At 36.8% G+C, this 24,237-nt stretch overlaps 4 protein-coding genes across 4 annotated transcripts; 2 read left to right on the top strand and 2 right to left on the bottom strand.

Annotated features, from left to right (window-relative positions):
• Positions 1 to 78: 78 nt before the first annotated feature.
• LOC135648850 (heme oxygenase 1, chloroplastic-like) lies at positions 79 to 4,269 on the bottom strand. The gene is made up of 4 exons (XM_065166822.1): positions 3,770 to 4,269; positions 1,525 to 1,745; positions 469 to 576; positions 79 to 322 (listed from the first exon to the last, which is right to left on the bottom strand). The coding sequence occupies exons 1-4, from the start codon at positions 4,182 to 4,184 to the stop codon at positions 230 to 232; spliced, it is 837 nt and encodes a 278-aa protein (XP_065022894.1). The 5' UTR covers positions 4,185 to 4,269; the 3' UTR covers positions 79 to 229.
• A 2,815-nt stretch (positions 4,270 to 7,084) lies between these two features.
• Positions 7,085 to 8,466, bottom strand: LOC135648875 (ethylene-responsive transcription factor WIN1-like). The gene is made up of 2 exons (XM_065166876.1): positions 8,007 to 8,466; positions 7,085 to 7,867 (listed from the first exon to the last, which is right to left on the bottom strand). Exons 1-2 carry the CDS (start codon positions 8,084 to 8,086, stop codon positions 7,348 to 7,350), a joined length of 600 nt encoding a protein of 199 aa, XP_065022948.1. The 5' UTR covers positions 8,087 to 8,466; the 3' UTR covers positions 7,085 to 7,347.
• Positions 8,467 to 19,406: 10,940 nt separating this feature from the next.
• Positions 19,407 to 20,140, top strand: LOC135650235 (uncharacterized). Its single transcript, XM_065169494.1, has 2 exons — positions 19,407 to 19,677; positions 19,756 to 20,140. The coding sequence occupies exons 1-2, from the start codon at positions 19,503 to 19,505 to the stop codon at positions 19,980 to 19,982; spliced, it is 402 nt and encodes a 133-aa protein (XP_065025566.1). The 5' UTR covers positions 19,407 to 19,502; the 3' UTR covers positions 19,983 to 20,140.
• Positions 20,141 to 23,270: 3,130 nt separating this feature from the next.
• LOC135649385 (26.5 kDa heat shock protein, mitochondrial-like) lies at positions 23,271 to 24,191 on the top strand. The gene is made up of 2 exons (XM_065167672.1): positions 23,271 to 23,631; positions 23,706 to 24,191. The coding sequence occupies exons 1-2, from the start codon at positions 23,358 to 23,360 to the stop codon at positions 24,122 to 24,124; spliced, it is 693 nt and encodes a 230-aa protein (XP_065023744.1). The 5' UTR covers positions 23,271 to 23,357; the 3' UTR covers positions 24,125 to 24,191.
• Positions 24,192 to 24,237: the final 46 nt, after the last annotated feature.

The following is a 24,237-nucleotide window of genomic DNA, read 5'->3' as shown; positions in this document are numbered from 1 at the left end:
GATAAAATCGTTTTTTTCTTTAAGTATTTCACGATATTTACATCGGATTACATATAATTGTTACTGAACACAGATTAGTAGAAGAAAGAAACTGTCATCCAATAAAGGACAGATTATGAGACAGTTTTGAGGAACAAACATATGTGGACAAGTTTTCCACCACTGAATTCCCCAAGCGGAACTGGAAGAATATTTATAGTTAGCAAGCTGATGGATTCTTCTTCAGCTTCTACGATAATATAAGACGGAGTATCTCTCCTGAATATTTGAAGGATTTCTCGGTCTCTTCCAAGCAATGATCCTTCTCTTCTCTAGACCAGCTCTGCAAAGAAGAGTAGCAAAACAGCTCAGCAAGAAACTGATGCTTTGCAATGTGGACTGCTACGGCCAATAACTTGAGAAATTAAAACAAAAAGCAGACAAGAACATGCTGGATAACAGTATCTTTAGTGTGTTTCTTTGTCATACCGAAGCAACTCTGTTCAGGTTATCTCGCACATTCTGCAACAGTTGGGAGAGATCACCATCCCACTTGTAGAACTGCAGCTCTTTGCTGTCTAAGATCTTCTCTGCTACCTACGATGGGACAGAGATTGATAGTTAAATCGACAATGAACTAATGGATGCAATTAACGGCCAAGTCAACTATGTAAGTCCATGCCAGAGATTTAAATCGGTACTCAATGGACAATGTGAAGGATGCAAATGTATTAGTATGACAATAGAGGACGTGTATGAAGGATAATGTGGGTAGCACCAGTGTAATTCTAAGGGTACAGCCATCAGGCATGGATGCACTGAACACCACACCGACGGGGCAATAGGGGTGTAATCTGAACCAGGGGCTGGCCTGAGGACCAATTTATGCCTCCTACTTTAGTAATTCAAGGCAACTAAACAGTTTTATCTGCACCGATCGTTAAGGAATAATGTGGATGCCTCAGCATTAAGCCCACTAAATAAAAACTAAACTTTTTTTGGATCCACTTGCGGACATAGTTGCTCAACTCAGTATGATCTTTTATACAATATCTAGCACGAGGCTTTTGCATTAGTATGTCTCTATAAAAGGTTTTCAATTCCAAATAAAGTGGAAAGAGCCACTCTCTAAGTGCCTTAGATGAATTCTTTTGTAACATAAAATTGGAACATTTGGTTGCTAAATTTTTCAAGGCAGCATTTGCTACTAGCTAAGATGAATTTATAATTCATCAGTGTTTGGATATATATAATGCAAATAGGCAAAATATTCATCTAGCCAATCCAAATGGTCGGAACTTTACAGCTTCTTGTTGTTGTAAAATAGGCAAAATATTTAGCTGGCAAATGATAATTATTCTCCAAGAAGAACACTTGTTGAAAAAGAGGCAAAAAAACAAATGAACTCAAAACTTAATGGAAAAAATGCAAATATGGAGCTATTTTGTTAGCAACTGTAGTAATCTTGAATTAATTTTTCAGAAGAGTGCTACAAATTCACGTTTGCAAACACTATCGAAGGAAACAAAAGCTACAGACAAGTACCTTTCTACCAATCATTCGACCACCAGCAGAATGAGCAAAATATATGTTGTAGAAGTGGCAGATGAAAGCTTGAGGGTTCTTTTCTGATAGCTCTTCCAGATAACGAGCATAAGAAGCACCTACAGAAGGTTCAGGAATGGTATGTCCTTGGTCTTTGAACCACTCTAAATCTTGGACCAAGTTCTTGGACCTTTCCAAGACAGTATTTCTGAACTCAGCATCTGCATACGATGGCCAAATATAATACCAAACTAAGGTCCAACCATTTACTATTCGTTAAATTGCAATCACTTACAATCAAGTTAAAACTTTAATCAAAACATCCTTGTTACATGAATAATTATAAGTTATCACATCATTCCATCATAAAAAAATTTAAAAGCTGATGAATTGGGTGAAGGATAATTAATAGATGATGATGAATCCCTAATAGAAAACATAAAGGCATTAAATTATGAGAATATATATTGAAATTTGATGTATGCAGCATTGGCGGAGGTCCCTTCGGCCATGCTTTTTGTTCTCATTGAAACTTAGTACATAACAGATTTTGCTCTGATAAGACTGCTAGGATTCGACCCTTCTAGCCAGAATTTCTCTAGTTCAAGGAGGAGGAAGGCCTCCATATGTGCTAAGAAAAAAAAAACCTAATTCAATGCTGAAAATAAAAAAGAATACTAGTAAAAGAAGTCTCAAAGAGCATACAACCATTCTTTTATAGGCTATTATTGCCCAATTTCAAAATAATATAGGACACAACCAATCTACGGATCATATACCATTCTCCTTCATGCATTTGCTGCAGCCGTCTCTTTTTATTCACTGACATATGCCCTTCAGAGATTTTTCTGAAAGTGGCATACTTGGAGATATAGTTCAATTGGCCATCCAAAGAAAAAGTTCAGGGATCCTTTAGCTCTTATGAGGGTGATCTGCCCTTCCCTGTGTCCAAGAGTACTAGTTGGACTTGAATGGGTAATCAAGTAGTCCAGGACTTGGACCGAGTGTCACTCAATTGATACAAGCGGCTTATCTGGGTCCCAGCAGCAGCTTATGATAGTCTAAGAAAACCACAGGCTGCTAATTTATGTTATCAGAGTTACTAACTGGCTCACAAACTAATGCCAGGACTCGTCAAATTACTAAAGTTTGGAGAGGGGGATGGCCCTCTGATCCTTGTTTTTTATTCACTTGGATGTAACCTATGATACTTGTTCTAGAAAGTAATATATATTCTGTTTTGGTTAAAAAAAAGCATAAATAGCTATCAGGTCGTCCCAGTACTTTAAATATTCTTTTGATTGATCATGTGTTCCAACATATTCCTGTAGCATCCAATTAAATAATGACTAACAACACCAATAAACAATTACCAATGCATAGTTGGTGATCAAGAGAAGGTATCTAGGGTCTTATGCATGCATCATCTTGCATATCCTTCAATGACTTTATACTTCATGTCTGAGACTGCCTATCCAAACCCACTACATGACAGACTCATGATCCTCCCAACAGAACTGGCATGGGACCTTAGAAATTTTTGTTTCCAAACGAATGATCTAGGTACCCAATTTTCTGATTTCAAGATAAACAATCCTTTTTGGAAGAAAAGAATCTGCAGTTAGTGCAAATGGTGCTTCAGTATCTGGTGTTCAATTCCTTGATGACCAATTAATCTAACAAAGTGTTAGGATATTATGTGAACCTTTCTCTTCGAAAGAATGGCTTTCCCAGCACCCTATGCTGACTCCCATTTTCACTCTTTTGCATTGAGACTTTGTTCCTATACAATTTGAATTATCTGTGGAGTATTAGACATTAAAAAATTTGGACACTTGTGGATGAGGAATAATAGACCTTTATATATCTTGCCATTCTGTCCAGTAATAGAACAAAAAGTAACGAACTAAATTGAGTCTAGGCATTGCTTGATTACTACTCTATGACCAATTTAGTCCACATGATTTGCATATGACTCATTCTAACGTGAATCTTTCAGCTAGAAATGCCTTAACTAAATTACAATAAAAGAGAAATAGAACGAACTCTATGAGGTAGTTTATTTCTGTTAAGTCAAGCGACAATAATCACAGCAGCTCTGAATGACCACCATGGACGGATTTGAGTGAACAATTCTATTTTTTTTCTCTCTGTTTGGACTCAATCATCTACATAATTAAAAGAAAGAGAGCACCACTGCTCAAGGAGTATTGAAAGGTTGATCAGAGACTGGAACATAACTTACAACAGGGGTAGGCAGCCTTCTGGACGATGGTCTCGAGGGTATCATAGACTAGCTTGTTGTCGACCAAGAACCGGAGGTAACCATCAACGGAAGGCTCCCACTTGCTGACGGGCGGCGAGTCAGGCTCCATCTCCCCTTCCTTGGCCTGATCCCTTGTGTGCAGCTTCATCGCGACGGCTCTCATCTCGTCCACGAACCCGCCGGCCCTTCCTGGCGTCTGCCGCCTCGGCATCTCGGTCGTGGTGGCTTTGACGACCAAGGCCCGCAGACGCAACCAGTTGCCAGCAACTACCCGGGGGCGGCGGAGGAGGAGTAGTCGGTGTGTCCCTAAGAAGGCGGAGAAGGGAGAAGGGGAAGGGCGACGGGGAGCGGAGAAATGTCGGGATTGAGAGATGGGAAGTGTGGACGATGCCATATTTATGCAATTGCGGGGAGACAACGAGGAGTAGTAGGAAGAGAACTTTGGTTATTTCCGTTAGGTTTTGGCTTCTGCGAGATGGGGGATTGCGACAAGAAAGAGGAAGAGTATGGGGAATAGCTTCCTTTAATTTTGGTGTGGCTGCTAAAACACGCATCAGCTTAACAACAACACGCGATCGCTTCGGAACTGCCTCGTTATTGGATGAAGCCATGGAATTTGGATTGCGCCCATCACCGCTGATCCCATAACGAAAAGGGTGGATTGACGGGTAGAAGAAGACGGACCGGAAGGTAGCCGTTCACGTCTCGTCATCGTTTTCCTTATGTTTCTCTTATCCTATGTTTCTTTTTTTGGGTTTCGTCGACCAACGGCGTTACCTTCTTCATCATTGGGTACAACCTCGGAGGACCCACTTATGGGGCCCAAACCCTCGGTCCACCTCTACCCGGAATGCACAGCGTGCGGCCCAGGTGCCGAAACGAGGTGGAGCCCGCTTTCACGCGTGGAAAGTGCGCCGCGTCACTGTCGTTCCCTAAGTCCCGACGAGAGTGACGTCGTGCAGGACCCACGTGGAAACGGTCCCGAAGAAGCTTCCTTTTAATTTTGTCACGTTAATGCTATGGAAATGATGATGGATAAATTTTCTAAAAAACTAATTTTATTTCTTGTTTTCTAGAAGGTTCCTATTTTCGGAGTCCTTAATATTTAAAATAACAAAAAAAATTCTCAATCATTCTTTTATTTTTCCTCCTCTCTCTACCCTTTTCAAATCCATTATATTGAATCGACCCAAAACTTAAACCGATCCGAGATAAATAATAGCTAATAAATTAAATAATATGAATATATATTTATTTTAATAAAAAATCTAAAATTATGAATATAAATATAATGAAAGCAATAAAATTATGACAAAATAATGACACAACTACAGATTTTTAATTTCATCTTAAATTTATAAAAATATTTAAAAAATCACAATTTTAAGAGCTAAATTAATCATAAAATTATCCATTTAATTGCTAAAAAATAAACAAAATAAAATATGGCTTCATTATATTTTTACGTTTTTTATAAAAAAATTAATATTTTTATTAAAAAAATGTGAGTTGTACTTTTTAATAATATTATTATTTTTAAATATGATCTAAAAGTCAGTGTAACTCTATTAAAAAATAATTTAACTTAAATCTTAAAACTAATTTAATATCTTTAAAACCTCATTACACCATGTACAGGTGGTTTTTGGACCAAGGTTGTGTTAAATTCACCATAAATTTGGGTAAAATTAAAAAAAATCTAATTTTATATTTTAAAGGGCTAAAATAAATAAATAAATAATATTTTAATGGCTCAAAAAAGGAAAGATAATCATTCATGCATTTAAAGTTATTTGCAATATATTTTAAAAAAATTTAAAAATTTTGGAATATGTTGAATGTGAGTTATATTGTTTTTGAATGAGGTTATCTCCTTTTTTTAATAAGGTTCCCAAAATAGTATAACTTCATTCAAATGTAGTGTAACTCAAGTTTTTAAGAAACATTTTTATTGTCTTTAAAACCTCAAAAACCTTTCTATAATAATATTCATGCCACTAACATCTGTTTACCTTATTGAGACAACTTACCTAAGATTTGTCTCATGCCAAACCATTTTTCTTATTTCCTTGTGATTTTGAAAATAGAAAATCACTCTAAAAAGGTTTGTCATATTGAGAACTGTTTCCAAGGTGATTCAGTCAATCTAAATAGTAGTGGTGTCCAGAACATCCAAATCTAAGATGTGGATAGTAATCTAGTTGGGAGGTGACCTAATTTCAATTATTTCCTCAATTATAAGGCACATTTATGGCACTCAACGACCTTTGGACTCCCCATTGTCATCTACCCCAACTCTTATTAATGTGCCTGGAGTAACCTTGCCCTACTTGCCCTCATCTTTCTTTATTTTGGTACTTTGAATCTTATTCCCCAAGAACTTGTAGATCCTTCACTTGTAGGAATCCTACATACCTCTTTCCTTTCTTTGCCTAAAGGTTGCATCAGCTTACTGTGATTATGATCCCTCAAAAAGAATCACAGCCAGCCAGAGCTAAATTGTTGAGCATCTTTAGCTTCTTAATTTATCTTGTTTAATGAGAACCAAGAATAAATGTTATTGCAGTGTTCTCAGCTTTTTGTTTGAGTAAGAACACATTATTGGTGGATTTACTTGGAGTTAATTGTGTTTATGGTCCAGAAACAAGATGAGTGTTAATTAAGCAAGCACCTAAAATTGACTCAAAGTGATATGGATTTACATGAAATAGTGACCAATAGAAACTGGGGCTGAGCATGTAACAGTGCAAGGACTTGTCCTCAGCTGTATTCACAAACCTCAAAGCATGCAACATTCATTTTTCTATCATCACAAATCCACCTTATAATGATAAAAATAATTCTACTTAGCTAGAAACTCAATAGGACTGAACTTTGTGTGCAGGGAACAATTCTCTCATCTTCTTCTTGTATGAGTTTTGTTGATTGAATGAGCTAAGTAAACTGCAGTATGAGAGAGGCGCAGCTTACAGCATCTACTGCAGCATCATGGCAGCTTTTACTTGTGCCATCATAAGAACTCTGTAGAACTAATTGTTAGGAATCCACAGGAGTGAAAGAGATATGTTGCAAGATCCTAAAGACTTTAAACAGGAAGATAATTTGTGGTAGTCGATACTATGTTCTATTCTCAACTTGATGACTAAGATCCTACTTAAATGTTCCCATTGGGTCTTTCCATTGCGCAGTCATAGTGGTGGATAGATAGATAGATAGATGCAGTTATCACAGAAAGATTTATATTTGGAGGACATGAAAGCAACCATTTGAGCTTATGATATCTCTTAAGCGAAGGTTGTGCTTGTAATTAAGATCGTATTGTTACACTCGCATCACTTTCGTGTTACATGATTTGATTGTGCATGTGAACTCTTAGATGAGGAAACAAAGATACATAGATGCTTACTGCAATCCTTCTCACCATCTTCAAGTGCATGAGAGAGACTGCCGCACGATGGGATGATAGAGATGGATGATGTGATCTATATGTGGTTGTATTCACAGACAGACCAAACAAGATGAGACCGACTAGAATTATCCTTGAGCTGCGATGTGGCCTAGACGAAGAAGCCGTCTTCACCTGCATGTGAAGCGGGGGTTGGGCGATTCCTGCTGAGGAGCTCTTCAATCATCTGCAACGCCACCCTCTCTTCGTCGTCCACCCCTCCGACCGCCTCCTGCGACGACGTCCCCTGATCCCCTGCGAGCGAAGACGGCCCCATCATGGCCTCCTTGGCGTTGCCGAGCTCCACGGTCATGACCCAGCTGGAGTCGGCGCGCGTGCCAGCTCGCTTCTGCCACACCCCGATGTGGGACTTCTCGGTGTCGAGGCGGAGGCAGGTGAGCGAGGGGGACGGGGTGGCCTTGCAGCACTTGCGGAGCTTAGCGCTGAGGACCTCCGACAGGGCGGCCTTGGAGGACTCGTGGGCGGCGACAGCGCCGGGGCCCCCGTCGGGGTTCAAGGGCACGGGGAAGTTGGTCTTCGCGTTGCGCCCGCACATGAGCACCGACGCCTCGTCGTAGGCTCGCGCCGCCTCCTCGGCCGTCTCGAAGGTGCCTAGCCACACCCTTCGCTTGCTGGCCGCATCGCATGCACAACCACAAGAGGAAAAGAACGAAAGTAATGCCTTCATCGTCCAACACAGGTTGAGAGGAAAGAAACAGCAAGGAATCAACAGGTACTCCATCTTTGTGGGGAGTCACAAGTACTACTTACAGAAGAGGATGCCTTATCTCAGAGACCCAGGAGCCCCAATGGCGCTGTCTGACTCCTCGGAACTTCTTCAACTGTACCATGATGCTGTTCTTGCAGTAAAACTCTGGCAGCCGGACAAGAGAAGGCAGGGAGGAAGAGATATATAGGAAGGAGACCAGAGAAGTAAAGACGCGCTTCCTTTTCACCGCCTGCAAAGTACAGAATCTCCAGGGTTTCGACTAGAGAGAGAGGAGCGAGTAGCTATAACTTGAGAAAGAAGGTGGGGAAGGAAGGGGGAGGGTGTCACAATAAGAGGGAGGAGAATGTGCAGGGAGGCATTGAGCAGAAGGTGGCAGATTTGTCGGTGAAGCGAGGCCATATGCTCTCTACCACACATAGTGGAGTGGTAATAAACTCCACCTACGCCCATGAACAACCCATTCAATTCTTCAAGCTTACAGCCTTCCTATACCTGTCTTCTCTGTCACTGATCCGAGACAACATAATCTTCCATCGGACCAATACAGCTTGTCAAACAAGAGAACAAAAGAATGACTGTTATGCAGGGTAAATCAATCAGCTTAATATCTAATGATATCTCTTATATTGTTTCATTATGTTGTTGCGTGAAGCAGATGGTTGCACTAAAGAATGAATGAATGCAGTCGTATGAGAGTCCATAAAATAGACCCCTGACAATGACAAACATATTGTTGGCAAGTCTGATGAGATTAGCACTTGTAATTAAGAGCAAAAGGTATACAGAAAGACCACTGAAAGCAGTTGCATGAGATCAAGGCATCAGTTGGTGATGGTGATGATAGTAATCAATGCATGAGCTGAATCATGAATCAATCATCTATCAGCTACCAAGTTTCTTTGTGTTGAAATATGATTGCAGTACTTCATCTTTGCTGTCGGTAATCCAAATATATATAGACTGCAATATACTCCGATCCATCCACTCAAGGTAAGAAAATGTCATGAATACTTTCAAAGATCGATCCGATCCTGTGCATCGTCATAAAAGCAGATCCAACCTCTTGTTTCTATTATCTTATCTCGAACAAGGAAGACCAGCATCATGGCATCAACCAGAAGTCAATACTTGTGATCCTTTCACCGAAAACATCATCTTCTTCCCATTTACTTGTGCTCATCATACAGCTCATATTTACGATGAACTCGTCGCGGTAAATAAGGCTCTCTATCCATCTTTGATTTATGGAAGTAGGTTTTCTTGACCTGTGTTGTTTTCATTTGACTTTTTGCACTCGTCATTGAATCCATAGTTCACCTGCTTCTGAGAACCTATAGAGTGAACACAGCTGTTGGTACTCTCTGCAGCCATGAAGCTGGACCAGCCACGAACCTCGACACAAAGAAGACCTCTGTCTCTCTCTCTCTCTCACTCTCTCTCCATATTCATTTGTGTATCTCACCCACACAAAGAAGACATCTCTCTCTCCATATTCATTACTAATCTGAGCCAAGGGTCTGTCATGTCAACCGAGACTTGGTTGTCATTGAAAGCTCATGCATGCATGGGGCCAAATTAAAGGCACACCAGAGCTCTGCAGATGGTATTATAAATGCTCGAAGTTTCTTCCTTTCGTTTGCATTCATCCTTTTGGTCCCCAGAGGTTTAGATTTCCTGCACATATTCCATCTACACGACATGGGACATGAACAAGAACAAAGAAAGAAAAGTCCGACACAGCTAATCTCTCCTCCTCATATCTGCAACCTAAATGGATCAGCACTTGTTCTCAGATAAACCACAGACGTACATACATGATAACGGGCAAGAAGAGGCCTTTCGTTAAAGCAGCGAGATCAGTACATGTTCTCAGTGAATGCAGAGGTGAAGAGAAGAAGCACGAGAAGAAAACACATGAGGCCATTTATTACCTTCATCACCACCCCACTGGCTGTACCCAAAAACACTAGCTTTAAGCTGTGTGGTTGGGGATAGTTCATTAGCCTTCATTAGGTGATATGGGTTCCAACTACATCTTTATAAAGTTTTATCTAGGCTTGTCATCTAAGAAATAAATAACAACTACTGTAGGTATATTGTTCTTGTTAGTGTTACAAGGACCATAGATTAATCTCATACGATTACGATAAGTGACAAAGTCAGGATTCGAACCTAAAATCTTATGATAAATTATCAAAATTTTTATTACTCCGGTATTAATATTTTATCATGTCTCAATATTAGTTTATATCATGACTTTTTCTTATAAATAAAAATTCTCAAGATATATGGCACTTTCTATACTTTATATAAAAACTGCACTCGTTAATCCTCAAGTTTGACAAGTTAAAACTAATTTGAACGTCAAATGATTAATATTAGGAACAACCTAATATGACTTTTTGCAAGTGAGGCGTCTAGCTCGATGAATCACGTTCTTCTCGAGTCTTTTCCTAAAGTGTGATCCTCTTCATGCGACTATCCCTAAACTACATTGTACTTGCTTCATCATATACGAGATTGCAACCACTAATAAACTTCACATCACCAAAAAAAACCAATTCCAATCGATAGCATTTTAATATATATATATATATATATATATATATATATATATATATATATATATATATATAACCTAATAAATGAAATCATCCCCTTTTGCAGTAAATTCATCATGGTATTAGAGCTTTTTTTACTTCGAATAAGACTTTCCTTTCCTCACCGTCCGACGATAACAATGCCACTATGCTGATTTGCTGTAGCGATTATCCCACTGACGGTATTCTATTAGTTCTCCTAGATGCATTCTGCCTGACAATCTTCTTAGCGATTTTCCTCATAGACTGCTAGAGGCGAACACCAACCATCGCTGTTAATCTCCTCGGTGCCACTTCCTTTGGGTTCTCTTGTTCTTTGCATCTCCACATACTTCCTTCAGTCTATTGCGTACCCTAATTGTGTGAGGAAGCCATCCTAATAGCCCTTCATGATCGACACCATACTTCACACTATCGTTCAAGGCGTCGACATATACATCTTCTTCTCTAGTGTCTGAAGATTTCACCAATGTACATACGGTGTGTACACTACAAGGTCAGTTCTATCAAGATCCCACACTAGCATTTTTACTTCTTTCTTAATAGGTAGCTCTCCATTTGCCAACTTATTCCCTTTGAGCGCCTCATCATCTCATTACTCAACCACTACTTCAATAGGCTATATCCCATCGACCACTTCCTTCTCCTACCATAGGTATCCTATTGACTGCTTCCTTCTATAACAAACTCCTTCCTCACACAACATCAAAGAGAGTGACAAATCTAAGAAGGTAAGCCACCTCCTTACATTGCGGGTAGATATGATCTAACCTTTATTGTACCTACAACCCTTGTTGTAGCTAATTTGGTCCTCGCTCTAAGGCGCCACTTTCTCCTGCCCTTCCTCATACTATCTCCTCTAACCACTCGACAACCATATCTTCTTCCTTCTCTAGCTCTAACACTATGATGATTATTCCTTCAAGGAACAATAGTTCCTCTTAACCGACAAGACTCATCTCTAATAATGCAACAATCTTGATCATCTTCAAACTCTTCAAATGTGACAACTATACATCTTGACAAGCTTAATTCATAAACCTTCTCTTTAGATATGATCTGTTAGGTTATGTCGATGACTCTCTTTATTGTCTATTCAAAAATATTCAAATACTAAGAGAACCAATATCAATAACAAATCTTAATAATAAATTATGGCTATGTCAAGATAATTTTATTTTATAAGATATTCAAGTCATTGTCACTAACTCTATAGCACCACTAATTTCTTTATGCAACACTACAATAGAAGTATGGTCTAAATTATAAACTATCTTTATCAATCACTCTCGCGCTTGCATACTAAATTTTTTATCTACCTTAATGAAAACAACCCAATAGGAAAGTTTTATTACTGATTATATGCAAAATCTAAAAATTATTATAGGTCATCTCCTGAGTGATAAAGTCGTTGTTTATACTCTCAATGGTTTAAGAGATGAATACAATAAACTAGCGATAATAATTCGAGCACGTAACTCATCAATATCATCTAAAGTATTATATGACAAGTAAATTGATTAAAACATATATCTAAAACGAGAAAAGAGAAAGATAGAACCAATTATTACCGCTTAATTTAATAAAAAATTCAAAGAAAAAGACAATCAAAATAATAAGAACATCGAACAAGATGCCTCCTATACACATGGGTAACACACAAAGTCATTATCCTCTATTACATTGGTACCAACTATGGTGGCAACTTTAATCCAAACAACTCAGGTAATAACTTCAATAATAATCACTATAACTATTTGTAGTTTTGACATCCAAATAATGATAATCAGCAAACTCTATGACAAAAAGTTATGTGTTAGCTCTATGACAAAAAGTTATGTGTTAACTCTATGACACATAGTAAAAGTTTATCGATTAATCTAAATCTATAAATATACCCAACTAACCTCAAAAAAACATCATGACTACTTTAACTACTCATCCAAGTAATTGAATTGTTGACTCTAGTGCTTTTCATCATATCACTTATGATATGTAATATTTATAAATCCACACTGACTATAGAGGTAATGAAGACATTATTATTGTTGATGGTAATAAAATATCTATCAGTCACACTGGTTCCATAATACTTCATTCACATATGAATACTTTTACACTCAATAATATTTTATATATATCTCACATCAAATGAAACATTATTTCCATCTCTCAATTCTACAAATAAAATAATACTTTAATTAATTTTTTTTTTACTCATTTCTAGTAAATGATTTGAACACAGGGGCAATACCTTGGTCGAGGCCAAAATAAAGATAATATTTATGAGTGGCTGTCATCCTTTAATCAACAATGGTTAATTTCTCGTTACTCTTTTCCTAAATCAAGTAGAATTACTGCTCATTGTAATGCTTATTTTAATAATGAAAGTCATATATTATCTTTTAGAATATCTTCTGCTCTAAATTACTTAAAATTATTTATACTGATATTTGGGTCCTTGCCGCAACCACTTCCTTTGATAATTTCAGATTTTATATTATTTTCATATATTACTTTACTAAATATACATGTCTCTATCCTATAAAATATAAATATAAAGTTATCACAGTCTTTACTCATTTTAGAAAGATAATCGAGAACTTCATCTAGTCTACCACTAAAATAGTTTACTTTGATACCCGAGAAGTCTTAACTAAGCTCTCCATGTCTATATGTCATCTTAAGAATATAATTATTTTAAATTTAAAATAATAAACTTTAAGTGCTAGTTTTAAATTCAAAAGTAATCTGATCATAAATTCTAATAATTTTTAATAGTAATCATTGCAAAAATCAAATCTATAAGTTAAGTTAAAAAGCATCATAAGACATCATCATAAGTTAAAAACACAATGGGATAATTTTTCTTGTTCAATATCAAAAGGCAAAAACATGTAGAGTTACTACATCTCCCCCTTTGTGATCAACAAAAAGGAGGAATATATAATCTACTTGGGTGGTGATAATCCAAAATACTTATATAAAATATAAAAATATACATCAAAAGTGATAAGACATTGATGGATTTGCTATAACTTAATCAAAATCTGATTATAATAAAGCTCAAGATAATCCAATTAAGCTACTATATAATTAGAAGATGAAGAAGGTGTTGGATCTGTTGAAGGTCTTGCCTCAAAGGGATTAATAGGAGGAGAATGACTATCTATATATGTGTATTTGAGATAAGCTCGAGTGGAGGAGGGTCAGTTATCTTAGGTAATATGGTCAATATTTTATTAATTATAGTGCACCTTAATTTTCTTAATAAGTTTATATTAATGATATTAAATTTATTTAATTTCATTATTTCTTCGTCTAGTGGGATAGTTGTGTCGTGTGTATGTAAAGATCTAGTAGTTATGCCTCTATATAAAAGTATTATATCTTTCTCAAATATATCAATCATGTTTTGTTTTGATGTATGAGAGAGCTAAAGCAATAATCACATCCTATCGTAATCCAATACATAGTGCATATTTCAAAAGTATTAACTTCATCAATATGGTGTTATTTTAATTAGAATATGATAAAGTAATTTTATATTAAATGGTAAAAGATGCTTACAACTCTTAGTGATAATAGATAGATTGAGATTTTCAAAAATAATGGTAATAGCTAGTGACCCCAATGGACTCAATGTCTTATTATCTTTGAAAAAAGAAACCTTGTCTCATTTTAGTAATATCTATAATGTCACAAATTATGTCATCTATGATAAGTTTATGATGTCTTTAGATATAAGTAGATGACCTATCATTTTCATTTATATGTTAATTATTATAAAACGTTCCAAGTAGCCTAGGGTAAATAGGTTTACTAATTTAAAGAATATGAAGGACATTTAAGTTAGTAAACCATATGATGGTTTTCAACTCGCATAAATCTTTTAGGTCAACATATTTTTCTTTGTGAATAATCTTGGATTCAAATTTTAAAAGTTTTAAGGCATATTCATAAGAATCAAATAGGGTGGTATTATAGGTTTCAAATATTCTTATTTTTCCTTTGTCCTTTAAGGATCTTCTAGATATCATAAGAATTATAACATGTATTATAAAAATAAAAACAAGAACAAACTATAAATTGAGAATAAAAGAAGGATTTAAAGATTTTTCTTGTAGTATTAATCTTTTACCAAGTTAAGGGTTCTTTTTTTATATCTAAGAAGAGTAATTGAGTTCGATCCTTAGACTCGTAAAGGGAGGAGGGATGAAAATCCTAAATTTTGTGTTATATAGGAGGTTTGAGGGAGGAAAAAGAGTGTTATGGAAGAAAGAGGTCGGCTAAGGTAAGATTGAGGAGATAAGAGGGGTTTGGAGGGGTTTAGGATGGTTTTACCACTAGCCCTAAGTTATAGGGCTTAGGATTGGGTCGTTGGCACTAGTACCGCCAGCTTGGATGGTGCTATTGCCTTTAGACAAAGTGTTCTAGCAATGGTATCGCTAGTCCACGAGTGTTACCACCGAACCGCCCCTTTTTTTATAAATTATGTCCAAGTAATATCAAGAATCATTCAAATACGTTTAACATATCTAATTCCCTTTTGATAAAAATAAATTATTCCTCACTCAATGGTTTAATAAAAATATCTACTAATTGATGTTTTGTATCAAAGAAATATAAAAATATATCATAATTACTTATATAATCTCTAATGAAATGATGTCTAATGTTAATATACTTAGTTTGAAAATATTGAATATGATTTTTTGACAACCAAATTGCACTAGTAATATCATATTTTATAATAATATTTTTTAAACAAAATCTATAATCTTTTAAAGGGTTTTTCGTTCAAATTTACCTGTACATAACATCCACGTGTTGCAATATATTCAGCTTTAATTGTTGATAGTGCGATAAAATTTTATTTTTTAATGATCAAGAAACAAGTGAATGACCTAGTAATTAAAAAGTTCCAAATGTACTTTTTCTATCATTCTACATCCTATAGAGTCAGTATCAAGATAAATGATCAAATCAAAATTTTTAGATTTAGAATACTATAATCTTATATTAGGTATTCTTTTTAAGTATCTAATTTTTTTTATATAACTTTATAGTAAGATTATTCATGATTAGACTAAAATCTTATGCTCAACACTAAATATTATATCAAGTTTAGTTGAAATAAGGTATAATGAACTACCTATCATATCTTTATAAATCTTTTGATCAAAACATTCTCCTTCGTTGTATATATCTGATTTAGTAGATATGCTCATTCTGATGAACAACTTAAAAGTGACCTATAAAAGAAAAGTTGATTAGTTTTTAAAATAAACATTAGATAAATGTAATTGTCTAAGTTATATGACACTCTTTCGATGATCAACCTAAAAGTGATCTACTAGTTTCGAAAATAAATACTAGATAAATCCAAATATCCAGTACAAACTTAGTGATTCAAATAATGTCAAACAAGCAATCTAAAAACTTAATATAGTAAAATATATCTAAACATTATCAAATGTAGGATTTGTGGTTTGTTTGTTTATTTATAGATACCATGAAAATTCTAATATGTTTATTATTCAACAATAATAAAATGATAAAAAATTAATTAAACCAAATCAAATCTAAAGTCCATTTTATACGCTCTTATATAACATCATGAAAGTTGGTCCATAATCATTCTATATCTGTTAGAAAAAATTTAAATTAATAAAATAATAAAATAGTTAAAAAATTCTAAAATCTTTTTATATCTATTTAAATAATAAATAATAAAAATATTAATCCAAAGTCCATTTTATACCCTCTCATAGACACTTGATGAAAGTTGATCCATAATTTTTCTAGAAGCCCAAGAACTCAAGAAGTCAAACTGTTTCACATACCATAATGCATCAACATCCTGAAATAATAACGATTTTTATCCAACATGGAAGTTTTCTTTTAGCTTGAATTATCTTTGTCCACACAATTTAGCTATCGAGTGAACCACACCCACTATTCATGATGTGCAAATTACCACCACTGTTTATAAGAGTGTTATCGTTGACCACGAGATCCCTAAAGAGGGTTCTCAGCATTAGAGGACAGTGCTCATCACAGTAAATTCCATCAATCATAAGCCAATGAGATAGGGCTCTTATGACTTTCAATATTTGTCAATCATTGTCTCTCGTTAGTTCTCATTACCATTATGTTCTTTTATGCTTGTTTTACTTCTCCTTTGAGTGGAAAATAATGCATTGCATTCGATCCCTAAGGAGCTATCTTTCAATATTGTTATCAATAATATATACGAATTGCTGAGAAAAAACTTTTATTTTTTTATTTTCATCCAAAGATTTTTTTCTCATATTTTTCAATCGATATCTTTTTTATTATATTTCTCATAATACACTCATAATTTTTTTATGAATATATTTTTAATGGATTCATAATTTTTAAAAAATACTATAAACATACTCAAAAAATATAAAAGTATCTAAATTAGATTTTATTGTTCTTAAATCAATAAAATACTAATTTGAAATCCTACATTTGTATACAAACTTGTTTTTATTAAGTTTTGAATCAATTTTACCTTAGTTATAGTCTTTTTTTAGTAAGATTATTGTGTTTTACTAGATCTATCGAAAACACTATAAATAATACTATAAATCTTATATACGAGGAATTGGATTGATTTATCTTATGAACCAATTTATATAATGTAACTAGATACTATTCTAATCATCTTATCAAGAGACACTTCAGGGATTAGATAAATAAAGGTGCTCTTTAGAAAATATTAAAAAAAATAGTTTTTTAAAAATTTTGTTATATATTATATACATGAATTTTTTAAAAATAGAGGTGTTCTAAGAGGTGCATATCTTCTTGATGTCCTCTTTTATCATAGTTCCTAATATATCCTTGATAAGCCATAATAATAATTCTTAATTTATGTAATCAATATATAGGTGTAAAATATATTTTTTAATAAAGTTATTGATAGAGGTAATAATGACGACATGACGTGTCACGACGTCGGCCCCACCTGGGCGCCACTCTGTCCGAGAAGGAGGGCAATAATGCTGACTCGACATGCGCTGACGTCGTCCGCTCTCAGACAACGACTTCGTCGTTGTCTGACCCCGCGCGCTTGACCAAGGCAAAGGAGGACGACAACCGAAGCTCGCCCATACCGTGCGGCAGTTCGATTCTCCACGCAACGTCTATAGCAACGTCAGACGCCATCAGATGTACGATCCTGCCTCCCGCAGGCAGGCACATCAGGTAACACTAAACCACCCTATAAATACCCCCGAGTTCTAAACGAAGGGGAGGACGTTTCTTCACTAGAAAAACTCCCTTCCACATCATCTGACTTGATCGTCGGAGGGGTCGGGCCGAGCTTCCGACCCGACCTGTGTGCAGGAACGAAGGCGTGGTCGCACCTTCTCGACGCAGCGGTGAGGCTTCACCCCCACGCTACACTCCATCTGGACCACCGTGACCGGCCACCCCAGCTTTCCTGAGGAATGCCGCGTCGGATCCCCGTGCATTCGGATCCGAACCAAACCACGTCAGCCTCGAGGCCACGGCTCAAAGTTATTTCCACAACAGTTATAATATTTTGATAGACGAATGAAAAATATCATATAAATTAAAAAATATTCTAACTAACACAGTATATTTTATATATGAAAGATTAGACTAAATTTATAGAAGTTTTGGCAGAAAAAATAATTTAGTCATGTCAAGGATATTCCAATGATTATAAAAAGATGAAGATCCATCTTTTTAGGTTTTTCTTATGAAGTGTCTCCATTTTTAGTATTTCCTACGTCACTCTCATTTTTTCCTAATATATGAAATATCCCCACCTACCCCACCCACCTTTTTTTTGTCTTTCCTTTTGACCCAATTAGTTATAGTGTCTTTATATTATATTATACTATTTTTAATAATATTAGAAAAATATTATAACATAGAATACAAAGTTTATATCATGATTTTTTAATATTATTAAAAAAATTATAATATATATATATATATTATAAATTTAAAAATATATATAATATATTATAAAGAAGATAGGAGGATGAAAAGAAAAAAAGAGGACAAGTGACTAACTGTCGGAGGTATTTTAAGAATTAGAAAATAAATATCGTTAGAAAATTCTGAAAATAAGAATTCAAGAAGAAGATTTATTTTTTTCTCTTTAAATTCGTCCTATATACGTATAAGTTAATTTTCTTTGTTGTGTTGTGCTGTGCACCAAACTTGTAAGCACTTCTTGCACCGGCAGAGCTTCTCAGGGGTCGCCAATGGTCGACACGCGCCCCGTCGTCCATCGTCCTTCGCCCTCTTCGTCACGGAGACCAACGCCCGCCTTGGCGTCATTCTCAAGTAAAGCAGACGCATCCTCCGTCTTTTCAAACCTCAGCGGAAAAGCAAGGCGTCGGTCGACAGAGTCAGCAAACAGCGACAGCTTCCCCCACCACCTCCGTTTCTCTTCGTCCGTGCTGGTGCGTTCGTCTTTTGAGTCTCCGAAGTGGCCCGAAGACAGACGGCCCCCCCTAAGAGCCACCGATACCAACAGGTCAAGCAGTCCCCGTCCGGCCTTCCTCGACATGAAGATTCCCAGAAGATGACATCCTCACTGGCACTGTAGAACTTCTTCTTCCATCTTATCTAATGCTCAACCTAAACTAGACATAAATATGTACTGAATTTTAAGTGGATAAGATAAGAATCTGCGATCGTTAATTATGGATGTCATGATCCATCATTGTTCATATAAAATTGAGATGGCAACCGCCAATCCAACCTCTTCCACTGCCTAACATCGAATCTTTATTAGCCTTCTTTTTCCTTCTCTCTCTTCGTTTCGTGCCGTGTAAACAAGTATAAAGCCGACACTGCGGTTGCACATGTCACGGACTTGTAGCAGCGACAAAGGAAGCCGCCGCCCTCGGCCCCTCCTCCCCCCTCATGTCGGCTTCCTCGCTCATGAGCGCTCACGGGGTGGTCCTGGCAACCGCCGTGGCCGTCTCCGGCACCGTCATCCTGATCGCCCTCCGCCGGCAGAAGCCCTTCTCTCTCCCCTCCGCCACCGACCCGGCACCTCCTCCGTGGCTGCATCTGCGGTCCTGCATGTCCTCTTCCGGTGCGCGCCTCCTGCTGAATCCCTGCTTTCTGTTCCCACTTTGCTTTCTCTAAGCTGATGGAGGTCGTCAATGCGCAGAGGAGAGGAAGAGGGCGAGGGCGAACAGGAAGAAGAAGAAGCGAGTTCAGTTCGCGGCCGAAGTGGTGGAGTTCGACCTGGGGAGCTCGGCGGAGGATCACTCGCTCGGAGAACGTCGTCGAGGAGGAGAAGGGCTGGAGGCGAGCCGGATGCCGGCGAACAGAGCCGCCCTGTACAATGGAATTCTCAGAGATCGGGGGATGCAGAGGATGTCCTGCTGCTACTGATCGTCGTCATCGTCGTCGTCTGTTGTATGAATGATTTCTCTTCTTCTTGTTGTGCTTCTTCCTCGGCTCGTTGTTCCAGTGGAAGAACAACATGCTCGGATTACTCCTAACTCTGTGTAATTAGTCATCGAGTTCTCGAAGAACAAGATTGACCTGCATCTGTGGTTCTTTCTCCTTATCTCGAGCACAACGCTTAACAGGAAGAATAGAACTGTTGCAGTCGGTCAACGAGTGGGTCATGGCGTCAGCCTGAGAGCAGGAAGACTCGTCATCGTCCTCAGGCAGCGGTGGATGAGGCATCGCCCTCCCACCACAGTGACTGTCGAAGAATATGCGGGGAACATCTCGAGCAATGGCACGCGACAACAGCAATGCATGAGACCCACCCTGCGCTGTGCCATCATCCAGCTTTCGGTTGGAAAGCATCTTTTTGATAGAGAGAAATATATATTTCTTTGGGTTGCAATTGAGATAAAATAATCATTTGATTAATTTGATCATTAATAAGTGTGATAAAGGTAATTAATTAATTTGATCATCAATCATGAAACTTCTAATTTTCACTAGTCATTTGGGCGACTCAATTGAGCCAATCATACGGCAATTGTCTATGCGCTGTGTGACATAATTGATCATATTACCACAATTTGTAGCTCTCTCTGCCAATCATACTTTTCACTCTTTAGGTCTTTTTTTTTTGGAAAATGACCAAATTAGCAGTCAAAACATCCCATCCCATCACATCACTTCAAACGTTTAACTTGCTCTACACACTCCAAATATTATGTTAATATTGTTTCTAAATATTATCAATATTACTAAATATAATATTTTCTTATCTTGGCACATAAGAAAGTATTTTTTCTGTGCAATTATCTTGATATTTTATTTTTCTCCTCATCACCTATATGTTTTTTTCATTTGATTCTAATCTTTTTAGACTTCATGCGGGTGAATTGTAGCTTGCAATCCAAACTAAGGATTAGTTTTTGGGGTTAGCTCACTCTCACGGGATCATGATCCTTTGTCATAAGATAATTCACACATCATATGTTTATCATAAGATAATTCACACATCATATGTGGATCGATGGGTCTCTCATAGTTGGTGCTATTGCATATGTAGTAATATTTTCTTTTTTATTAATTATGTAAGAGTTAAGTCTTTCTGAATCAGCATTACATCCAGATATATCTCTCATCGTTTACTTTTTCTCTTTATCTAGCTTATTTACTGATTCGAATTCGAATTTTATCTTTTTCTATACTTTACAAGCAATGACTAGTTTAAGGCTTCATTTGTTAGCTTCATGGATAATTTCATTACCTTTAATTTTATACAAAAGGTATAAAATAATTTTATACTTATTTTTTTGTCTAGCTTCAGTGACCCCTTGCAACAGATTGAGAAAATAGCAGGAACCCACATCTTCTCCTTGGCCGAGAGAAATTTTACCATTCAACTATTAGAAATAAATTCTTTATCATCGCAAAATTTATTAGTGCACTTGAAAGATAACCTAGTAATTAAAAGACATTAATGGTTTGTTTCGTGTATCAACGATTAATTCCCGATAGAAGGTTCCATCGAAATAATTATTTATTTCAAAGTACCTTGTCACTTTGTTTATAAAAAAAACAAAAGTTTATAAAACTAGAATTTAGAAAAACAGGTGCAGAGACTCGATGGAAGTTGTTCTGACGAATGGAGTTGGTAGCTAAAATCCGTCTATCAAAATTATATAAAAGATGGTCCAAATCACTTTTAGTTCTATTGTAACAAAAGATTCTCTTTTCATATAATTTTATGTATTTTATGTAGTGAGAATGAAGCTTACGGAATTTTAAAAAGAGAATAGCTGAAAAAAACTGAAAAAAAGAAATTATTGAAATAGAAAAAATCAATAAAAAGGCTCCTGGATGATCATACAAATTGAGTTTTGCATACTTAATTATATTTGAGTTTCATTTCATTTTCAAAAAAAAATTAAAATTCTTTTTTAGCTAGTAGAATATATAGAATATGATTGAATTGTATAATAAAAGTAATATTTATTTAGTGCATGCCAATATAGCTATCTAGCTCTCCGTATATCACATCTTTTATCTTAATTTCACTTGTGGCAATAGAAGTTGCATCAAGTATTAAGTGTTCATTTCAGTCAACTCTTCATTATTTTTCTTTTGCGAATGGCCAATTTTTTTAATTATGAAGCATGGCTAAGTGATCCTATTTCTTCTAGAGTTTTTATTCGAGTTATCAATTCATCGGTCAAGTTAATTTTTTTTTGTTAGTTTTGAGAAATATTTATCATCCGAAAAAAAAAAAATGGAGTCTTTCTCTAAAGAAATACGTTGAGAAACGACATATGTATAGAACCTTTCAACAATATATTATTTTTTCAAATATCTCAATATATATAAATATAACTAATATATCTTCTTCCTAAAAGATTTCTTCATAATGGTCATGAACGGTAGCTCAGAGTGTTCGAACCTTCAACAAAAATTCGGAAGTATTGATTGAAAATGATGTTCTTTACCCACTCCATTTTGTCACTATTGTGCAACACACTAGATAAAAAATATGGTTTCTAAGTACACTCATTTCTTTTAATTTTATCATCAAAATAATTTATTAATTATTTTTAACTATAAAGGAATTGATTTTAATTTTTAATTATTTTTAGGTCATCCATCTTTTAGATTCCTAAAAATTAGTCTTTATTCCTATTGGAGGCTAATAATATTTGACTTTTGCCTTTGTGAAAAAAATCATCAACTTTCATTTGGTATGTCAAATGAAATAATTTATAATTAGGTTAAAGAATTTGTTCTAGTAATTTCCTTTTATAATTGTCAGCATAATGTGACCTTTTTTTGTACCAATTTATAGAAAATTTTATTACTAAACGTTCAATCATCTTTTGAATTATAATTTTATCAAATGACTCTTAGTTTCATGAATTTTATATTCATTAATTAAAATTTGAACATAAGATATATAATTCTCATAAATTCATAGAAACCGTATATTCCATAAAAGATAATGGTAAATCATATTTGCCTCATCACAACACGGAGCAAACCATTAGCAGCAGTAGCCACTTGGAATTAATTCCCAGTCAATCCAACCGCTGAGCTGCAGCTCAGTGTTGACGCGCGTATTGCCTAAGCCAAGAACGTGGCGTCACCTGCGCTTCCCTCCAGAACACTCTACGTGCTTCTTCCATCCTCTCTCTCTCTCTCTCTCTCGCGACCTTGCTGGAAGGTTTTGGACTCCTCCATTCTTCCTCTCTCAGCAGCCAACCCACCATATTTAATTCCGACGTTTCTCCTTGATTCCACTGCGACATAGTTTGATCCTCGTCTGTGATGGCTCTAGCTCGTGCTTGTCTCAGCAACGCTCTCCGAAGCCGCCGCTCCTTCCCGTTGCTGCACAATGGGGGAGCCGCACGCTTAAGAGGACTCGCGGTGGTGCCTTCCTTCCCTTACTCTTCTTCCGGAGACGCTGCTGCTGACTCTTCTCGGGAAGACAGAAGTGATCAGGTGGCGGTGACTCGTGCACCTTCCCCTGCTCGGGGACGCCGCAGCCGTCGGCTCTCATGGAGGAATCCCTGGGACCTCAGTCCCTTCCACCTCAACGATGGTACGCAGTGATGACCAAAGAATCCACTACGGCTGACTCCACCTGTGCCGACCTGGTTTCTCTGTTTTCGTCAGGGTTCGGGAATGCCCTCCTGCAGGTGTCGGAGAACCTGAACGGGCTGTTGGAGAGGTTGTCGCCATCTCGCCTGCTCGGCCGGCTGAAGGAGGACGACAAGTGCTACAAGCTGCGGTACGAGGTGCCAGGCATGAGAAAGGAAGACCTGCGAGTCACAGTGGAAGAGGGGATGCTGGTGATAACCGGGGAGTCCGAGGACGAGGACGCAGGGGACGAGTCGTCGTCATCGACGACGGAGGACGAGGGGGACGGCGGCTGGCACACGAGGAGGTACGGGTACATCAACGCCACCTTACTGCTGCCGGAAGACGCCAAGGCGGACGAGATTAGGGCGGAGCTGAGGGACGGGATCCTGCGCATCTACATACCCAGGTCGGAGGAGAAGAAGAGCAACGCAAGGGAGATCGAAATCAACTAGCCGCCGTATATTGTGCTTGTGTTGTTTCCTACTACAGGAGAATAAGACATCGAGTGTTTGTTTCCAAGGCATCGAGTGTTTGTGGACTCGCTGTAATGTCATTGTCGTCAGCA

The sequence above is a fragment of the Musa acuminata genome, chromosome BXJ3-9, assembly GCF_036884655.1.
Source record: "Musa acuminata AAA Group cultivar baxijiao chromosome BXJ3-9, Cavendish_Baxijiao_AAA, whole genome shotgun sequence".
Classification (NCBI taxonomy): Eukaryota; Viridiplantae; Streptophyta; class Magnoliopsida; order Zingiberales; family Musaceae; genus Musa; species Musa acuminata.
This window is presented reverse-complemented; position numbering and strand designations above follow the sequence as displayed.